This window comes from Mytilus californianus, unplaced genomic scaffold (assembly GCF_021869535.1).
Source record: "Mytilus californianus isolate M0D057914Y unplaced genomic scaffold, xbMytCali1.0.p SCAF_10, whole genome shotgun sequence".
NCBI lineage: Eukaryota > Metazoa > Mollusca > Bivalvia > Mytilida > Mytilidae > Mytilus > Mytilus californianus.
In genome coordinates, this window is record NW_026262582.1 from 233616 (window position 1) to 255448 (window position 21833).

General features: G+C 32.4%; 1 protein-coding gene across 1 annotated transcript in view; it reads right to left on the minus strand.

The window, feature by feature from the left end:
* Window positions 1–720: 720 nt before the first annotated feature.
* Window positions 721–21833, minus strand: part of LOC127717426 (uncharacterized) — a 65202-nt gene continuing 44089 nt past the window's right edge. Inside the window, exons 5-6 of the mRNA XM_052223067.1 lie at window positions 17603–17813; window positions 721–5062 (exon numbers count right to left, since the gene is read on the minus strand). Of these exons, the coding sequence (XP_052079027.1) occupies window positions 2460–5062; window positions 17603–17813 (2814 nt within the window). The 3' untranslated portion in view covers window positions 721–2459. The remainder of the gene's footprint in view (window positions 5063–17602; window positions 17814–21833) is intronic.

Consider the following 21833-nt stretch of genomic DNA (forward strand, 5'->3'; position numbering starts at 1 on the left):
AACGGTAAAAATAATTGTTACTGAAAGTTCTTTATTTCATTACTTGAGACTTATCACAATATATATATTGATTTTGCTATATTTACTTACAATGAATTAATTAACTATAATGAACTTGAGTCTGCATTGCTTACATGGCATCTCTAGACAGTAAAACTGTGATGTTAAAAATTTCTTTATCAGGGGAATTTATCTAAAACTGTCATAGTAATGGTACGTATTTTACTGCACCAGAAGCTGTCATATTGAAACTTTTTTTTCTAAAGATGCATTACTCTGCAATGTTAAAAATTGAGACAAATTTCACAAAAATTCGAAAGAGAAAAAAATACTCTTCAGTCATGAACATTTCAGTAAATAACTTACAAACAATTTTTGCGGTAAAATTTTTTTGAAACAGCCCCTGCAAATTTGAAAACAGGGACATAAAATATTGACTTGAAAATGGTGTTAGCCTCCATGTTAAAACTTTATGAGGTTACTACAAAATGGTAAAAAAAACTGGCAAAGCAAGTAAGTATCATACTTTTTTTGAAGCAGGGTGGTTATACACAGCATTCAGTCTATTACTTTCATAACTTCCAGGAGAGATCAAAGAATTTGAAACAAGAGTGCACACCATGAAAAGTCTTTCCTGCTTTACTCATTATTTTTAGTGCAATTTTGCCTCAGACCCTTTTTGAGAGTTTCAATCATGTTTAATACCAAGCTAGTCATAAGATGTGAAACAAAAACAATATATTTAGTATTATCTTTGTCAGTACTATTTTCCCAATATAAAGACTAAAAGTTACATAAGAAAAAAGAATAAAAAATCTTTAAATCAATCATATGAAAATGTCTATTAATTTTATAGATATAAAGATAATCAAAATGAGCAAGACATATATCAACAGATAATTTATTGAAAACCTATATGGGATGGGGGGTGGGGGCTGAATATAAATTTGAATGTATTACAAACCAGAAGGAAAAATGCATACAAAATTAAGTAAAAACTGATTCAAGGTATCAAATAAAATCATCTTTCAAAAGCTGAAAAGCAATAGACTGAAAGACAAACAGACAATGAACCCAAAGTGATGACAGATCTCACATGGCCTTTCAGACCTGCTGTGATACAATATTTATTTCTTTAGCATATAGATCACTGTTTTTTTTCTTTAGAAAGTATGGTTATTACGTCTCATAATAATTAGTTCTATTAACAGATTAAATACAACATATTTATCTTGCAATTATACAGTACCCCAACATCCAAACAAAACAAACAATATAGGGGTTTGTCATGTAAATAGCAAAAATATAGAAAGGAATACATACACAAGAGAAAACACGAACAAACATAACAATACAAATAAAATGGTAGGCTACATTTGTATATAGTGAATAAAGTATGTCATATAATAAATAAAATGTTACACAAGATAAATCTCCACTCTACATAACAATACAAATCAAATGGTTGTCTATATTTTTATACAGTATATAAAGTATGTCATACAATCAGTAAGATGTTACACAAGATAAATCTTGACTCTACGTAACAATACAAATAAAATGGTAGTCTATATCTATATACATAAAAAAGAAGATGTGGTATGATTGCCAATGAAACAACTCTTCACAAGAGACCAAATGACACAGAAATTAACAACTACAGGTCAACGTACGGCCTTCAACAATGAGCAAAGCCCATACCGCTGTATATAACTGTACCATCTAACAATAATCGTACAATATGTTCATGTCCTACTTCACATGCATAAAATAATGGTGATGTTCCATCTTCGTTTGTCATGTTGATGTTAGCATTGTGGTTCAGAAGACAATGGACTACACCTATCCTACCAATAATACAGTATATTAAGTATGTCATACTATCACTAAAATGTGGAATATTTAACATGAGAAGCAAATTTGGCAATGATATGATTGTGAATTTGTCTGTCTATTAAAATTAACTTTGCCATTCAAAAAGAGAGGAATTTTATTAGTGACACTAAATAAGACAAACAATAGCCTGACTCATCAGGCAGAAAGAAATGTGACTTTAGAAAACAATGAAGTAATTAAAAAAATACTAAGTAATAATAGAAATACAATGTTTACTAAGTGTGGTACAGTTTTATTCATTGGCATCAACAAAATGTGTTTACTGCATTCGAATCTAAAATGTTTTTTCTATTCCTTGTAATACAATTTAGATGTATATTCATGTAATGTGAAGCTTAACTACATGTGTAGAAATGGAGAGAAAGGATGAATTTTAGTAGATATTAATCAAACACCAATCAACAAGAAGGTAAAATAAAAGTTTTTTTCTCTCATCTGCTGCATGATTTTTACATGTAAAAACAAACCACTGACAAAAGAACAAGAGTTTAAAAGACAACATTTCAACATCCCTTGCATGTTTTTTTACATGTCATAAAGAACCACCGACTAAAGAACAAGAGTTAAGAAGAAAGTTTGTCCTCCTTCGTCATGTGTTCTGTTACAATCACTACTATAGATGTATGTCCATTATCTGTTGCAATATTTAAAGGGGATTTCCCATCTAGTCTACATATCTGTGTATCTGCTCCTCTGTCTAACAATAAATGTACAATATCCTCATGTCCTACTTCACATGCATAAAATAATGGTGTAGTTCCTTCTTCTTTTGTCATGTTGATGTTAGCATTGTGGTCCAGAAGACAATTGACTACATCTGTCCTACCCATATAACAAGCAATGTGTAATGGATAAGAACCAGCTACTACATCAAAGGCATACTCTACTGACTTCTTACTGACATAATCTGTTACGTGTGATGATGTATTCTCTACCAAGCTATCAAATAATAATTGTTTTCCTTCATCTAATGTGTACCCTGGCTGGTTAGTATATATATCTGTTAATACTTGTTTACTAAGGATACAGATATTATAGTCAGCATTGTTCTCTAATAGTAACTGTGTTATCTCTAGGTTCCCATTCTTTGCACTGAAATATAAAGAATTACCACCATCAAATGTCTGGGCATTAATGTTTGGTTTATGTTTCATTAATAGCTGGAATATACTGTTGTGGTTATTACTACATGACTGGATCAGTGGTGTAAAGCCATTATTTTTACATAGATCAACATTAGGATTCTTCTCTAACAGTAACTTTACTATATCAGTATGTCCATTCTGACTTGCCCTGTACAGAGGACTACAGTCTTCATTGTTACATAGATCAACATTAGGATCCTTCTCTAACAGTAACTTTACTATATCAGTATGTCCATTCTGACTTGCCCTGTACAGAGGACTACAGCCATCCTTGTTACATAGATCAACATTAGGATTCCTCTCTAACAGTAACTTTACTATATCAGTATGTCCATTCTGACTTGCCATGTACAGAGGACTATAGCCATCATTGTTACATAGATCAACATTAGGATTCTTCTCTAACAGTAACTTTACTATATCAGTATGTCCTTTATAACTTGCCTTGTACAGAGGACTACAGCCATTCTTGTTACATAGATCTACATTAGGATTCTTCTCTAACAGTAACTTTACTATATCAGTATTTCCTTTATTACTTGCCATGTACAGAGGACTACAGCCATTCTTGTTACATAGATCAACATTAGGATTCCTCTCTAACAGTAACTTTATTATATCAGTATGTCTTTCCTGACTTGCCATGTTAAGTCCAGTAACCCTATCATCTCTACATTGATCCACATCCACATCATTATGTAACAACCACTGTACCATACCAGTATAACCATCATAACAAGTCCATACCAGTGGAGTAGTACCTGATCCATACTCCTCCTTTGGTATCACTGTATCCTTTGTATTGGCTAATGTTACTTGTTGTGATTTATCTAGTTGTAGTAAGTACTGTAATAACTTTTGTCTGAATGATGATACATCCATATTAATGTTACTGAATACATCTGTCACCTTTCCTGCTGACCAGTCCTTTATAAACCTTTTTAAATATGATTCTAAATAATCATCTGGTATTTCTATAATGAAGTCTATGTTACTATTCTTGTCATCTGGTGACTTCTGCCAAATAAAACGTTCATGTACTAAATCACTATCACCATGGTCTATTAAACATTCAATCATTTTCTGACCAAAGTAATGAGCAAGGAAGTCAAATAGTTTATCATGTACAGTTCTATAAATACCATTCTGTTTATATATAAAAGTACCATCTAGGGTGTCAAGTGCTTTCTTCAGTTTTGCTTTTGGTATACTGGTGATTTCACAAGCCTCACATGTGTCTTTTATGATCTGTCCTTGTTCATCTGTCATTTTACCCTGGAACCATTTTTCCTTTAGCTGATTATTAAAGAGAACACATAAAGCCAGACTACATATTTTATAGTTCCCTTCATCACCATGCTCACTTAACCTATCTAGCTCACTTTTATAGACATCAAAAGGATTTTTGAAATATTCTTTGACATTTACATCTTTTTTTTCGTGATACAAGGAACATAAGAGTGGGAAAAAATCACATTTAGAAGATAAATCATGAATATCTTTCATGCTAGTACCAATATAAGTTTTTGCTATGTTTGTTTTCTCAACAGACGTAAGACATAACTTATCTGATATTAAATTGCATTCACAGGATTTAAAAGGTGATAATATATTAAACTTTTCATCTTTATAGACTTGTAATCTACAAGATACAATAATCTTACAACATTTGTCTGCAATAATTGTTTTAATCACAGGTAACAACTGTTTCCAGTTATCAATCTGTTGTTGATTCGCAGTGAAATTTCCACAAATATCATCTAAAATAAAGACTGTCTGTTTACCAGGCTGATAATAAGTTCTAATGTCTGTTGGTAAATCCACTGGTATTATATTGTATCCTTCCTTCTTTAAAACAAGTGCTGTGTGTCTTGCAATAAATGATTTTCCAACTCCTGATGGGGCGGTTAATGTCAAGCAACTGTTGTCCTGTAACTGTTCCATGACATAATCACTGGCTCTTGTAGACACGAACTTCTTATCTTTCTTTTCCCAGTCTTCTATTTGTTTTTTCATCAGCTCTGAAAAATATATAAAGTGTAGCTAATTAAAAATTAAAAAAAGACTTACTATTCACATGAATTATTCATAACCATTTAAAACAGTAATAAAATGGTGGAATAAGTCTATGGTGTAAGTTGTTTCACATTTTGTTATGTCAAAACCGTTCATACCTTACTATACATATTATACAGTATCGTTGTACTCATTGTTGAAGGCTAGATGCTGACCTGTGGTTGTATACCTGCTTGTCATTTTGTCGATATTTGTCTCATTGGACATCATATCCCATCTCCTTGTTTTGATACAACCTAAATTGAAAATACCCCCTCAAAATATATACTTAATACATTTGTAATAGCAAGACACAAACATATTGTCTTGGTTAACCAAGGACCAATACTTTAAAAATATAACTAATTGTGAAATCATTTTAAAGAACGTATAGATTATAACATTCCCTTTTCCATATTGGCCCTGGTACCATCCCGAGGCTTTAGCCGAGGGCCAATATGGGTTAAGGAATGATACTAGGCGCAACATGCGAAACCCCCACCCCCCTTTTTTTACAAAAAAACTCAATAACTCTAAAATAAAATTTTGAATCATCACCAAAAAGCAATGAAAAGTATACAGATCTTTAGATTAATATAACTAAGAAGTGTGTAAAGTTTTAAGCAATAATCATAAATCCTTTTTGAGATACGGCACGACATGTGAAAAAAACACACCCCTGTGTTAATTACAAAGTCCCGTAACTCAAAATGTTTTCGTCTTATTTTCACCAAAAAGTATACAGATTGCTTTATCATAAGAAAGAACTGTGTTAAGTTTCATGAAATTTGGATAAGTCGTTCTCAAGTTAGGTGCACATGTGGACGCCGGACAGACGGACAGACAGACAGACAGACAGACGGACGCCGGACATTTGTTTACAATAATACGTCCTGTCAAAATTTTGACGGGCGTATAAAAATTTAAACAAGTCCATTATCACTGCCAACATTTTTTATTTACATGCACTATTTGAGGTAATGGTTAGGGTTTAGGGTTAGCCTAACCCTTGAGGCAAATAAGGGATATTGACCCTACTGAGATCTGATTATGCACACAAATGTGCATGTGTATGCTAAGATTACATGTCCCTTATAGGTCAGCCTTAATTCTGTATAGAAAAAAAAAATAAAAGAAGTTTGATTTAGGACCCTTTGGACCTCAATGTGGACCAATTTTATAAAAGAGCCCAAAATCCAAAATTTCCGAATACATGGTGAGAATCACCATTTCAAAAACCCCATAAATTAATTTTTTGATGAAATCAAACAAAGTTTAATTTTGGACCCTGAATTGGACCAAACTGAAAACTCGGCAAAAAAATCCAAAATTTAAAAACAGGTTTACATTCAACATTTGATAGAACCCTATATATATTCAACTTATGTTGTAATGAAACACAGTTTAATTCCCCGATCCGGACCAACTTGAAAACTTGGCCCAAAATCAAAAATAAATCTGTCACTCCAATCATAATTTTGTTAGTTGATAATTACCACTTGATTGTTATCTTGATAAAAGGTGGAAATTATTGCATGAATAAATTAATAGTAAATATATTGTCATAATCAAAATACATGTACAAATGTGTATGTTTAGTTAATTGTAAAAATTTACTATACAAATTGTATGTAGTTTTATAGGAAGAATACAAATAGATTATTATCTAATGAAAATGATATTTGCAAATCTGACCCTCAAACAGGATCAATTAAAAATTAAACATTAGCATACACAACAAAAAGAAAATACCACATAACAACTGTGGAATCTATCTTTAAAACAAACAACCTAATAGTTAAAAAGAAATTTTCGACAACTCCTGACTAAAATCAATTGAACAGATACAATCATTGATAGACAAACTATCCATAAACCCGTGGGAGCGCTAACGAGGCCATTTTCCATAAATTTAATATTTCCAAGGGGCACAACCCTTTCAAAAATAATCGATCAGCAACGATCATACAACTTGTCTGAGATAGTGGTGATATTAACCTATAGTAAGCCCGTGAGAGTGCCAACGAAGCCATTTTCCATAAATTCAATATTTCCAATATGTCCAAGGGCATAACTCTTTAATCAAAGAGCTGAAAGCTCTGAGGAAAAATGACGCCATTGTCTCTTATATTGGGATATTTTTGATGCAAGTCTTGATTTTCACATAATTTACCTACTGAATCTTAAGAGACTTTTCAGTTAATGGTAGGTATGCTGACTGACAATAGAATATATAGAAATGAATTGTTTTAAATGTCTATGGCTTTTTTATTTGTTTGTCAAGATATATATATATATGTGTGAAATGAATATAAAAAAGAAGATGTGGTATGATTGCCAATGAGACAACTCTCCACAAGAGACCAAATGACACAGAAATTAACAACTAAAAGTCACCGTAAGGCCTTCAACAATGAGCAAAGCCCATACTGCATAGTCAGCTATAAAAGGCCCCGAAATGACAAATGTAAAACAATTCAAACGAGAAAACTAACTGCCTAATTTACGTACAAAAAAATGAACGAAAAACAAATAAGTAACACATCAACAAATGACAACCACTGAATTACAGGCTCCTGACTTGGGACAGGCACATACATACAGAATGTGGCGGGGTTAAACATGTTAGCGGGATCCCAACCCTTCCCTCACCTGGGACAGTGGTGTAACATGACTATGTTTATATGCTGGTTGTTTCTTTTGTATGAAGAAATAGCTCAAGACTACCTGAACGATCTACAATATTCAAAGTAATATGTGAATTTGTTTCTTGCAATTTCATTATTCTTAGTCAAGGATACATTAACAGACTATCCCCTTCTTTGTAGAATTATTTAACAAAATGATGATGAAGAGCCTGCAGTAAGTAAGCTCTTATACCCCACATAGTCCTTATTTAAGAGATAAGTTACAAGTGACTTAGTGACACTGTTATTTCTGTTACTTAAAGGATGATCAAATTCTGTAGATTTAGACAATAGCATTGTTATATTAGTTTGACAATTACAAATATAGTGACACCATTTATACAACCAAATTTCATTGTTGATATTTATATATATATATAAACTGAAATCTTTAAATGACAACATAAATTATTGCAGAATTATCTATTTTTCAAATGATTTAATGTTTGTGAGTCATTTATTTCAAATAATTAACCCATACTAAAATAAGGAGATGTGGTTACATGATTGCCAATGAGATAACAGTCTGATAACTAGCTAGCTATCCACCAGAGTCTAAATAATGTGGCTGTTGGCAGTTATAAGTCACTTTACATCATTATAGCCTCCTTTTTTTAAGGACCTAGATAGACCTTTTTCTTAGGCAAGGTGTATTATATAACTCTGAAAGCAATACAATCCAGTGTTCTCCCCAGGATTTTTTTTATAGCGCTGTGGTATTAGCGCCGATTTAAGATTGATTCACCTTAAGATTCATGTTTGTGACTTAATGTTACATTTATTTATAACTACCATGTTAGTTTTATTTTATTGAATAGACAAAGACCTGGATTTTTTATATATACGGGTAACATACAAATGTTGTTCTTGAAGTATTCCTCCTATTTTCGGGTACTTTCAAATATATAAACTATAACAATGATATACCAATTGGAAGAGGAAAGTGAGGGCTTTGGGATGACATGTGTGTAAGACCTAAATAACACAATTTTCGGACCGAGGTGACCTTGAAAGAACATTAACTGAAATGCAAATAAGTGACATTTCAATTATTAATTAAACTTTAAAAATTAAAATGCCTAGATATCTTAAATAATTTGATTTTATTACCACCCGTCCCCAAATGTAGCACAGTAGGTATATCTTTTTTTCTCACTTTTAGTTGTTTGACTTATAAACTAGTTACATATCCTTTACAGCTTCATAGTTTACTTAAACACATATTTAAGAAGGTTTACAATGACAAAATTGGAATTTCTTCATTAATTTTTATTTACATTTATCAAATTACAATTTTGCAATTAAAATTGGTATATCCTTAAATATCAAAGGAAGAAATGGAATAACTCTTTCCATACGTACTGAAATTTTATTAAAGGCATGTTTAAAATAGGCTAACATATTTGATCATATTCCAAGATAAAAATCTTTTTTTTAAGAAGTTTTTTTTATTATTAAAGGTGAATTATTAATAAATAAATGTTTGCCAATTGAAACATAACAACCACCTTTAAAAGTTGTGTTTGGTTATTTTATGAATATGTGAATTATTGCCACCTGAAATATTTTACAAGATTTGACAATACTTGTTTTAGCACTTTTGAAATTGTCTCCCATCACAACTTCCTGTTTACACATTTTTGCTGTATCTCTAGGAATCATTAAATGCCATTCCTTATCCAAGTCATCCACAGTTAACATTGATTTTAAATTAATATTTAATTAATAGTTATTGAAAATGGATGGTAAATCTCAATATTTTTATTTATTTTCAAGAAATTTTCGTATCCGATTTTGAAAAAGTAATCGTAAAATACAGCCTTGTAATGAACACCTGGACAACAGGAATGCTTTTCTCAAAACAATACAGGTTCAATAGTTCAATTGTTAACTCGAAAAAGTAATGAAATAATCGTAATGTTTCAAAAATGGACGAGACCACGTTGTCAGAGAAAGGGTAAAACTTTCCTTGCATACTTTTGGTATGATTCATTGAGCACTGCCTACTCCTTTCATAAAGTTTCTGCATCTTATAATTCTTTTTAAAGTGAAGAAATCCAGAAAGAAATAAAGTCTTTTTGACAGAAAAACTTCTGAAATTATCGCCATTGTATTCTTTGATAGAACTGGCCCCTGCAATGGGCTATTCCAGAAATAATCCATCCCCCCCCCTATGGAAGACATTGGAATTCCAGATTTTTTTTTCTCAATTTTTTCTAAAATTCCAGACAAATTTCAAATCTGCACAAAAAATTTCCAAACTTCTTGTCTATTGGTGCACAAGAAATTCCATGAATTTTCCAAAGGGTAGAGTAATTTCCACATAATTTTTACTGGTAGTCGTTAAGAATTTCCAGAACAGAAATACTTTGCAACCCATTATTTCCAGGTATAAAACACAAGAGTTCTGATCAATTCCCCATGTATGTTCATCTCTTAAAAGACTTCAAAATAATGGGGGAGGGGACAAAACTTTGATACAGTGATAGTATAGTTTATAAATTTAAAGAGCAGGAGCATTCAAAATATTGTTTTATTCATTTTATAAGTTGCACTTTGTAAATAAAGCTTTTTCACAGACTGTCTCTTTTGGAGAGATATATATATATATTATTCGTAGATATTTTGTTTTGTGTATGTACTGGTTCCCAGATATGATTTTGTGGGGTAGAGATACTACAGAATTTAGTATTTATTTGTTTAAACTCTTTAGAAGTTCGTGCATGTAAATGTTAAAAGTATATGCTGCACAGCCCTTTGTTTTGACCTTTGAATAAAATAGTAGTACATATCAACAACTTTCCATTTTAGGATATAATTAAATTTTTACGAAACTTCATAGTACAAGAGGCACAGTTTTAGCTGTAAAGGTACCCGTAGTTCCTATGGGAAATTGCATTGTCTTTATTTACAGAAGTGCAACCTATATTCTATCTTGAATTGTTTCATATATATATATACAAAACTGTTGAATGTTAATCAGGTGCAAATGTCACAATAATTGGATTAATAGCATATATGACTACTCACTAGTGGAAAATTATATCACATGGAAAGATAAAAACAGAGAAAATTTGGTTTGATCATGGAAGTATTATATATTAAATATAATACTTTCATGGTTTGATAAATATTGAATGCCTTAATGACCTTTGTTAACACATCAAAAATATATCTTGACATATGATTAAATGTAGCTTCAGACACTTGTGATGTAATATATATAATCAAGAAGATGATAATTTCAACCAAGTTATGTATTAAAATCTGTATTTTTCACCCTTTTCATATATATATTAAAGGATTAATTAACACCAATAAATTGTGCAATTTGATATCCTAAATTTTATGATGAAAATTAGGGTTTGTCCTATAACATCAACTAATGCAATATTTTAGGTCACTTCAGCTAAATAGCCAGAACATTTACCAATTAACAGATAATTGATACATCATTTATTCAAACACACTTGTTTGTCTTCACAGCAGGAAATTGTCTAATTACCACAATATTGTAGAAGACTGACCAGAAATGACCAGCTGTGGACTATGACTCCACTTTGGTTTGCAAAATACTGCTACAAATAAATAGATTGTTATCAGAATCAGTGGAAAACTGTCTACTGACTTTTGGATTTACATTAAGAAGACCCCCCCCTTTTTTTTTTAAATTAATAGTCTTAATACAAGGCAATAGTAAAAGTTGAGTATTTGTGGTAAGTGTTTTATTTTCACACGAAAGAATATAACTAAGATATGGAAAATGGATATGAATAAGAAATGACTGATGTTTTTTAAAAGAAATGAATTTTGAAAATTTAAAAAGTTGATAAAAATTCTTTTCACAAAAAAAACCCTGACATTCCTAATATATACCCTGTTTAACTATTTATTTTTTGTCTAGCCTCAGTGCCACTAGTCGGCAAAGCTAGACATATGTAGCAATCCTTCACTCTAGCATCATCAACATTTAAGTTCATTTTTAAGTTAATTTCTATTTTTTTTAAACGACAGAAGCTTTGTTAAATCTTCATGGAATTCTGCTTAACTGATAGACACTTCTTCTATACAAAGATCATGAAGATAGCATCCAGAGATTTTTATTCTCTTTTTCAATATTTCATTCATTTAATGGACCATGGAAAATGAATATAATACTTCAATGAATGGACTAATTAGATTTAAGAAGATGTGGTATAAGTGCCAATGAGACAAATCTCCATCCAAGTCAAAATTTATAAAAGTAAACCATTATAGGTCACAGTACGGTCTTCAACACGGAGCCTTGGCTCACACCGAACAGTAAGCTATAAAGGGCCCCAAAAAATTACTAGTGTAAAACCATTCAAACGGTTTATTTTGCACTATCAAGGTATACATGTACAAAACTTTAATTTTTTCAAAATACTAAGGATTTTTTTATTCCAGGAATAGATTACCGTAGCTGTATTTTGCAAAACCTCTATGGAATTTTGGGCCAATGCTCTTCAACTTCATAATTTATAAATTATTAGGTCTTTTATTAAACTTTTTGATTCAAGCATCACTGTTGAGTATTTTGTAGAGAGAACCCTATCTGGTGTACACAATTTTAAGCCTGGTATCAACAATGTGGTTTTTTAAACAGTGAGGGTTAAGCTTTTTTTAAGACTTCAATAACTTTGTCAAGCATTATGGAATAGTTGATATGTTGATTGATGTTAAATGCCACTTCAGCACTATTGTGCTATTTTGTGGGCCTGGCTGTCAGTTTTTATTGGTGGAGGAGGCAGGAGAAAAACGACCTTCAGTTGGAAAACTAACAATCGGAATCCTAGTAAATTATGATTGAAGTTGAGGGCACTGCCTTGTGTAGGAATAGTTGACAGGCCAATGCAGTGGCGGATCCAGAACTTTTTGTAAAAGGGGTGGGGGGGGGCACTGACTGACCTAGCTGACTTAAGGGGTTGGGCTGCTCCAGTCATGCTTCAGTGATTCCCAATATAAGCAACCAAATTTTTCCCACCAAAGGGGGGTCCCTTCCCCTGGATCCGCCTATGCAATGAGCCAATGATACAGTGTTAGAATACTTAAAACACTTGGGCACTAAAGCCCTTATTTTTGTTCAATAAACATTTAGATACAGCCTAGGGTTGAATTTAACAAAATATCAATAACGTCCTCAAACCTTTAAGCAATATCAGGAAACTTTTAAAGAAGATTCTTCATACTCTATAAATACCTGACATGTTGACTAAAAATTATAACTTTTTTATGCATTCTTCCATAATTTACTTATCAATAATTATTTTGCAGTCAACCTTTAGGTATTAAAATGAAAGATCTTGAATAACTTTGTCAAACCTTCATGAAATTTTACAAAACTTATAAAAATTAGACAGAAGCTTCTTCTTAAATCAAGAGAAAGAACCCGGAGCAAATTTTGATTTTATTTTTAAAGTAAAGATAAAAACATTTCTTGCAATAATTTAAACTCAAGAGATAAGGGTCATATTGCAGATGGGGATTTTAAGGGAGGTCGCACCTTATAGAGCTACCACTAAGCTAATAAGCAACATTTTAATTCAACAAATCACATTATTAAATAGTTAACATGATTGATGAATAGTGCAAACATCCAAGTATGAGCAATATTTCATCTAAATCGTTTGTAATCAGCGGGCCATGGTGATCCTTTAAGCTAACTGCAAACTAGTACATGTATTATTTGCAACTTTTGATATAAAGATTTATAGTTTCTGCAGCGAATGAAAGAATGAACCTAAACAACTTCTTCTGATCAATTTAGAGCACAATGCGCAGAACGGTGATTTTTTTTTTCATTCAGTAAAACAAGTAAATGTGTCCAAAGCACTCGCACGATTGTTTTCTGTGTTTTGGGATTATTTCATAGAAATATGATCCAATATCCACCTTACCTATAATTTTTAGTGCAAATCATTTGTCTGGCCTTTCATTAATACTGTGTAGCAATGTTTTTGGTTTTTCCGGAAATGTGTTAATTAAAGGGAAACTTTCAGCAGAGACCACCCCTTCTGTTTTTCATTTTTTTTAAATACTGTTTTATTTTTTATTTTTTTTTTCATAATTTTATAGAATTTGTTAATTTGAATTTGAATTTAAATTTAAATTTTGATTTTCTAATTTTCTAACTATTTCAACCTATTTCAATAAATTTTGAATTAAATGTTTAATGGTAAGAATTTTGTCTTATAAGAATATTTGTTTACATGTGTGGTTTTAATGATGATGGTCATTAATTAGTTCTGCACAGTGAGAAATTTTGTAGGAACTGTGATGTTCAAACAAACTATTTTATAGCTCATTTCACTAATTCACCAATGTTCTATTTCTTTTGAATCCTATGGATAGGTTTTAATGGGATATAGCACCTATTGTAGAATCTGTTTTAATAAGATGCCAGTATTTCCTGAATACTTTTTGAAGTTTTTCTGCTTGAGAATGATAATATGTAATGAATGATACATTACATCTATTTTCAACTTCCTTCTTTTTCTTTATTTATCTTGTCTGTCTTGGAATTTGACTTTTGATAGAATTTGTTTTACCAATTTCAGTTAATAAAATAGTCTTTTTTTCTGGTTTGTGTTTCTAGGTAAATGAATAACTTTGCCTTTAATATAGGATTTAAAGTTCCAAATAGGGTGGTTTGAGTTTTTAAGAAGATATTGGAATTTTTCTGTATTTTTTTAATAGCATTTCATATCTAAAACACCAGTATGTTCATGTTTTTGTCTTTGAAGATTTCAAGGTCTAGAAATTTTATGGAATGCTTATTGCATTCATAAGTGAACTTTAGCAGGTAGTGTTGTTGAATAACTTGCATTTTCAAACAGGAAATCCAATTTCAATAAGTGGTAGGGATGAGCTGGTCACCATGGTCATTATTTCAAGCTTCATTACATATCTCATGATAAAATCTGGAAATTTAGATGAAGTTCAAGTTTTCAACTTGCCTGTTTAAATCACAAGTGTCTGAAACTAATTAGATATCAGAATCTTTTGATGTTTGTAAATGTTTCCAATAGTGGTCAAATCAATTATCTCTTAATCAATTTTCCCATGCATTCTTACCAGCTATTAATTTGCTGTTTGTGCTTTTAATCCAATTATTTTGACATTTTCACCTAATTTATAAATAAACATTATAAAATATGTAACAATAAAACACTACATTACTATTCTAAAAAGAAATTCTGATGTGTTTAGAGGAAATGGCAATGTAACTTTCATCTGTTTAATATACTATAGGTCTATTATTTGTTCATAAATACATTTATATGCTTTTATGACAGATATACATTTTTGATAAGTAAAAATATGATATGAAAAGGGTGGGGTATGCGCTGGATACAAATTCTCCTGGAAATAGTGGTGTACGTCATAAATACAAGGGTAAACAAACAAAAATGTAGTTTTTAGTCAGGAATATGTTTGCGCTTAACTTTTAAATACACTTCTCTTGGTTATGGCTGCATACACATGTATTACTAAGTAAATTCCAGGACTTTTTTGCATATTTACACAGAAACAGATAAATTCCAGACAAAAAATTAAAAACTGGTGTCTTCCATAGGTATTGCTTTTGACCTGTACACTGAAATTTCCAGACATATTGACAGCATCATGAAAAAAATTCCAGGATTTTTAAGTAGTATTATAATTTCAAATGCTGGAATTCCAGAAAATTCTGGCAATAGTGAAAAATATTTCCATGGATTTTTTTTTTCACAACTGATGTCTTCCATAGGGGGGGGGATGGTTTATTTCTGGAATAGCCCAATATTTGACCTATATTATGTCTGCAGCAGTAACTTACAAATACATACGCACCGCGTGGATATAACCGTATTACTAATTTTCGATTCTTAAAAACTTCTTACATCTTGATAAAGACCATTATCTTTCGTATGATTTCTTGATGATTCCGATTATTATTTTTTGAATTATTTCAAAAGAGGGACGAAAGATACCAGAGGGACAGTCAAACTCATAGATCGAAAACAAACTGACAACGCCATGGCCAAAAACAAAAAGACAGACAGACAAATAATAGTACAGATGACACAACATAGAAAACTAAAGACTAAGCAACACGAACCCCACCAAAAACTGGGGGTGATCTCAGGTGCTCCGGAGGGGTAAGCAGATCAAAGTTCATGCAGCTGACAAGAAAGGTAAACATTCTTTCAAGAACTATTTTCTAGCGATAGGGATTTGTTATCATTTGGTATGTAAAAAGTCCAAAACCATAACAATACGGATCTATTTATATTCTGATTTTTTTACGGATGGAAAGTCATGCACAAAAAAGCGAAAGCTCATATAAATATGAAAATTATACCAAAGGGATAGCTCAAAATACCATTTAATAACAATAAACATATGGACAGGTTAAGAATGAAATTCTGTACAGGACATAGTTATGTAAAATACGGAACCGAGTTCGGAAGGCAGCTTGGAAGCGACTGGAAGCGATAAAATGATATCTGGTCAATGGTATAGTAAAATTGACGCTTTGACAGCGTCATTTTCCAAAAAAAGTTTTATCAGCCACCATTATAAAACTTGTCCAAATATTGCTGATATTAACCTATAGTATAAGTTTAAAACAATCTGGAAAGAGTTGTACCTGTGAGGGCGCTAACAAGACCGGATGGACGGAAGAACGGACAGACACCTTACAATTTATGTATAGACCAAATATAGTTGACCCATTGTTTATGATAATTAAAACAGACAACAACAAAAATTAACATTGACCAATGAACCATGAAAATGTGGTCAAGGTCAGATAATAGACAGACACGTACACCTTACAATCATTCAATACACCAAATATAGGTGACTAGTATTGCTTATAGTACTTGAAAAACAATCCAAAATACAAAATCTTAACTTCATCAATGAACCATTTAAAATGATGTCAAGGTCAGATGATATCTGCAAGACAGACATGCACCTATTAAAGTCATTTCATACACCAAATATAGTTGACCTATTGATAATAGTAATTGAAAAACAGACCAAAACACAAAAACTTTACATTGACCAATGAGCCGTGAAAATGAGGTCAAGGTCAGACTGACATTGTTCCCATTACAGTCATTCAATACACCTATAGATGATCTACTGCTTATAGTTTTTATGAAACGGACCTAATAATGTAACTTTAACCTTGATCACTGATCCCTGAAATGAGGTCGAGGTCAGGTAAACCCTGTCTGACCCATATGTAGACGTTGCAAGGAACTAATATACCAAATACAGTTATTTATTACAGTAACCCTATTACTCATAATAAGTAAGAAATTTACATGACAAAAAAACTCAAGCAGTTGCTGAACCGGTACCATAAAAATGAGGTCAAGGAAAATGGACATATGATAGACGGAAACCTCGTAACATAAGGTATATGCATACAAGATATGAAACATCAAGGTCTTCTACCTTCTGATATAAAGCTTTATACAAATAGTTTATGCCGCCACCGCCACAGAATAGTAATAAGTACATACCTATGTCTCCCATACTGCGACGCAGGCAAGACAAAAACTGTAATTTTTTTTCCAAGCAGTCACACAACCATGAAAAATATATCTCCAGAAGTTTTATAATAAATCCTATTACCTCCATTTCTGTAGGGAATGTTGATATTTGTTTCGGTCAATATACGTGGTCAATATACGTGACGTAGGATTAAAACATTGCAAAATATATGAGAAATTGAAGAATTGGTAAATATTTACCCTGTCAATTGACATTCTACTTTTATCTGTATCAATAAGTATAATGTACCTTTGATGTTCCATGGTATTGGGTCTTTCAAAATTTCCATAACTTTTGAATGTTCCATATTCAAATTGTCTATTGTTAGTTTCAGTTCTTTCAACTCTTCCAGTGATTGTTTGATTTCCAACATAATTTCCTGATTAGACTGGTCTAAGATTTTCACCTTTAACCCTTGACACTCTTGATACATTGTTTGACCTCCCAATCGACCTACAGCCTAGAAATGAATAGTTCAATTTTTTATATTTTTTTTATTCTTCAAAACATCATTCATTATCATGTCTATGTACAATAATCATTTTTAATTCATTTAAATGAGCCTTGCTTGTAAATCAAGATTACTAGGCATTGCTGTAAACATGAGGATTAAATTGTGGATACAGTATAAAGTTGTACAACAGGATCATAGATTACATTATAAAGTGTATTTTGGGCTGCTATTCAATAGGCCAAACATGGTGTCATTGTGGTGAATAAGTAAAAAATAAATGGGGAATGTGTCCATGGGACACAGATGATGCCCCCGCTTGCATATATTGCTAAAAAGGGACATAACTCAAGAAATGTAAAATTGAAGCTACCCAAATTTGTACTTGATCTGAGTTTTGTGGTAATAAGCATTGTGTATATATTTCATAACATTTGGTTGAGGCAAACTGTTTATAAAGGGGCATAACTCTAGAACGGTAAAAGTGATGCCACCAAAATTCAAACTTGATCTGTGTTTTGGGGTAATAAGCATTGTGTATAAGTAGTTTCATAACATTTGGTTGAGGCAAACTTAAGTTAAAGAACAGAAACCAAAAATTCAGCAATTTTTCCATTTGTAAAGGAGCATAACTCTAAAACTGTAAAAGTGACGCCACTAAAATTCAAACTTGATCTGTGTTTTGTGGTAATGAGCATTGTGTATAAGTTTGATAACATTTGGTTGAGGCAAACTAAAGTTAGAGAATGGAAACGAAAAATTCAGCAATTTTTCCATTTGTAAAGGGGCATAACTCTAGAATGGTAACAGTGACGCCACCAAAATTCAAAATTGATCTGTGTTTTGTGGTAATAGGCATTGTGTATAAGTTTCATAACAATTGGTTGAGGCAAACTAAAGTTAGAGAACGGAAACCAATTTTGGGAAGTACGGGACGTACGTACAGACAGACAAGGGTAAAACTTAATGCCCTCTCCGCTACGGCAGGGGCATAAAAAATGTCAAAGTCCCATAACTCCCAATAAATCAAAGCACTGTAAGCACTGTAGGCAGTTAACCAAAAACCAAGGCAAACTTAATTATGATAACTGTGGCAGTATTGCTTCAATTTTTTTTTAAGATTTGAAAGAACAAACATTAAACATTTGTATATTGTACATTTATGTTCATTAAATGAATTGATTATTAAGGCAAATTAATTAATATTTCATCAAAGTTTTCAAAAGCAACTCATATATCAATGTAAATGACCCCCATCTTCACCCCCAAGCGCATGATGTTACTCCATACCAAGTTTGGAATAAAATGACAGGTGATTATAAAACAGTTGGTCAAACATTCTCGGGCTTTACACTGCTTGAAAGATTTATATGTTTTCTTTAAAATGAGCCATAAATGAAAATTATTATAGGCCCAGAAATAATTTAATAAATAATTAAAGTAAATTCAATTAACCTAGACACATTTTTTGCATCAATAAAATTTTATAATAAACTAGAAATAATTGTAACAGAATGCCGTTACGAAGTCTCCCAAACAAAGCCCCCATAATTCATCATTCCCATGGTCTCCTGACATTGGGCAAAGTCCAGTTCATATTGATTTTGTCTAGTAAAGTGATATGCATATGTGACACCTAGGAGATTGACCCTGTATGTCATTCAAATCTTTTTGAAATGATGAACAGGATTAAATATGGTTTAGGGGTGGGTATCTTAACCATTTACAAGTTCTCAAACAGAAGGGGGTGGGTTGACCCCAGGGACTCCCCATATATTTCATTTGATTTGTTATATTGTGACCCATACATGAATATATATGGTTTAGGGGTGGGGATCTTGACTGTTTACAAGTTCTCAAATGAAGGGGGTGGGGTGACCCCAGGGACTCCCCCTATATTTCATTTGATTTGTTTTATTGTCCTATACATGAATATATATGGTTTAGGGGTGGGGATCTTGACCATTTCCAAGTTCTCAAACAGGAGGGGGTGGGGTGACCCCAGGGACTCCCCTATATTTCATATGATTTGTTTTATTGTCCCATACATGATTATATATGGTTTAGGGGTGGGGATCTCGATCATTTCCAAGTTCTCAAACAGGAGGGGGTGGGACGATACCGGGGACTCCCCCAAATTATTTTCATCTGATTTCTTTTATTGTCCCATACAAGTATATATATTGTTTAGGGGTAGGGATCGCGACGGTTTACAAGATAAAAGTACATTTTCAAATTGAAGGGTGTTGGGATGACCCCAAGGGACTCACCCTATATTTTGGTTGATTTTTTTTTGTCCTGTTCTCATTATTGAAGACTGCATGTATCTATCACTTACTGTTTTCGAGAAATAGTCATTTGAAAATTAAAAAAATAAAATCCCATAGGGTTCTATAGTAAACCCCTCCCTTCTTCAGGCGCCTTCAAATACCCCTAAATAGACCCCGTCGCACAAACAAAAGATTAAAGGCTCTGCTAGACATGTAAGTCTAATATTTTATGAAACCCTAAGTAAATCTGACAAACGGTCAAAGTTGTCTTCTCAGACGGTTTGAGTGGATTCAGTCCGACTTGTCTTGGGGACGAGTTGTCCACATTACTTAAAACATCCCATCAACGTCGATTTCCGCATCTGTTTCATGACCTCGTTTCATTCATAAAATAACAACAACCTTATTTGGCAAGATAAGTTAAAAATTACCGCCCACTTATATAACTATATTTCCTCTAACATAGAGATTTGTTGTACATGTTGTACATGAACAATATTCCTGCGCATTTTGCCATTTGGGAAATATAAACGACTTGTAATTACCGATTTTCGGCGATGAAATATTTCATACAATTGTTCTTTGGCATCGTAGCCAAAAGCACAGGGGATAATAAAATACGTACGGATTTCTATTGAGCCCTACTTCCTATGTGCATCTTCAAAAGTTTTGGGTAGTTCGACGATCATTTAAGGTTTTTCTGGTCATATTTTTTGTATTCCAGAAATAAAAGTATTAAAAAAATGTCCAATTAGTTATAAATAACAAAATAGCCAGCTAGATAATAACAATGGCACGTATTTCAGCAGTTATTGGGAAGAACACAAATCTAGGGTGCTGGCATAAGGCAGCTTAACTGCCTAAAAATAGTTGCACCAACATGACGGTATAATATGGTCAACTACCCATGATAGCAAAACAATCCTATCAAGTTTGAGAGCTTGCTGTCAGAGCTTGCTGTCAGAGCTTGCTGTCAGAGCTTGGTGTCAAACAGTATCAGAGGAGTATCATTTAGTTGAGTCATTATCAATATCAACAAGGTGTCATTGTATAATAATGGTCAAATCAATGGTCAAAGTCCCATAACTCCTATAACTAGAGGCTCTTAAGAGCCTGTGTCCCTCACTTGATTCAACTTTAGTTTTGGAAATCATGTTAAAATAGATTAAAATCATATAACAGATACCCTAATAATGAGTGAGGCCAAATTTGGTTTAATATCGGCCCTGTAATTTAATAAAAAATCCTGGTGGCCATCATGAACAGTAAATCAACAACAAAGTAGCAACACTTCATCACCACCTCATAAGAAACATTTATGCCATGTTTGGTTTCATTCCATTCAGTGCACCTCTAGACAATGTAGAAGAAGCATTTGTATGTATTTCCAATAGGGTACGTCTTATGTTAAAGGAAGTCCCCCCCCTCAGGCGGCCATCGTGGATGAAGGATCAGCTTCAAAGTATCAACACTTAGTCAGCACCTTATAAGGAACATTCATGCCATGTTTGGTTTCAATCCATTCAGTGGTTCTCTAAAAGAAGACATTTGTATGTGTTGTTCATAGGGTCCTTTGTTAAAAACTGTCCCCAGCTGGTTGCCATCTTGGATGATGGATCGGCTTCAAAGTAACAACACTTGGTCAGCTTTTCATAAGGAACATTCATGCCATGTTTGGTTTCATTCCATTCAGTGGTTCTCTAAAAAAAGACATTCGTATGTATTTCCCATAGGGTCCTATGTTAAACTAAGTCCCCTA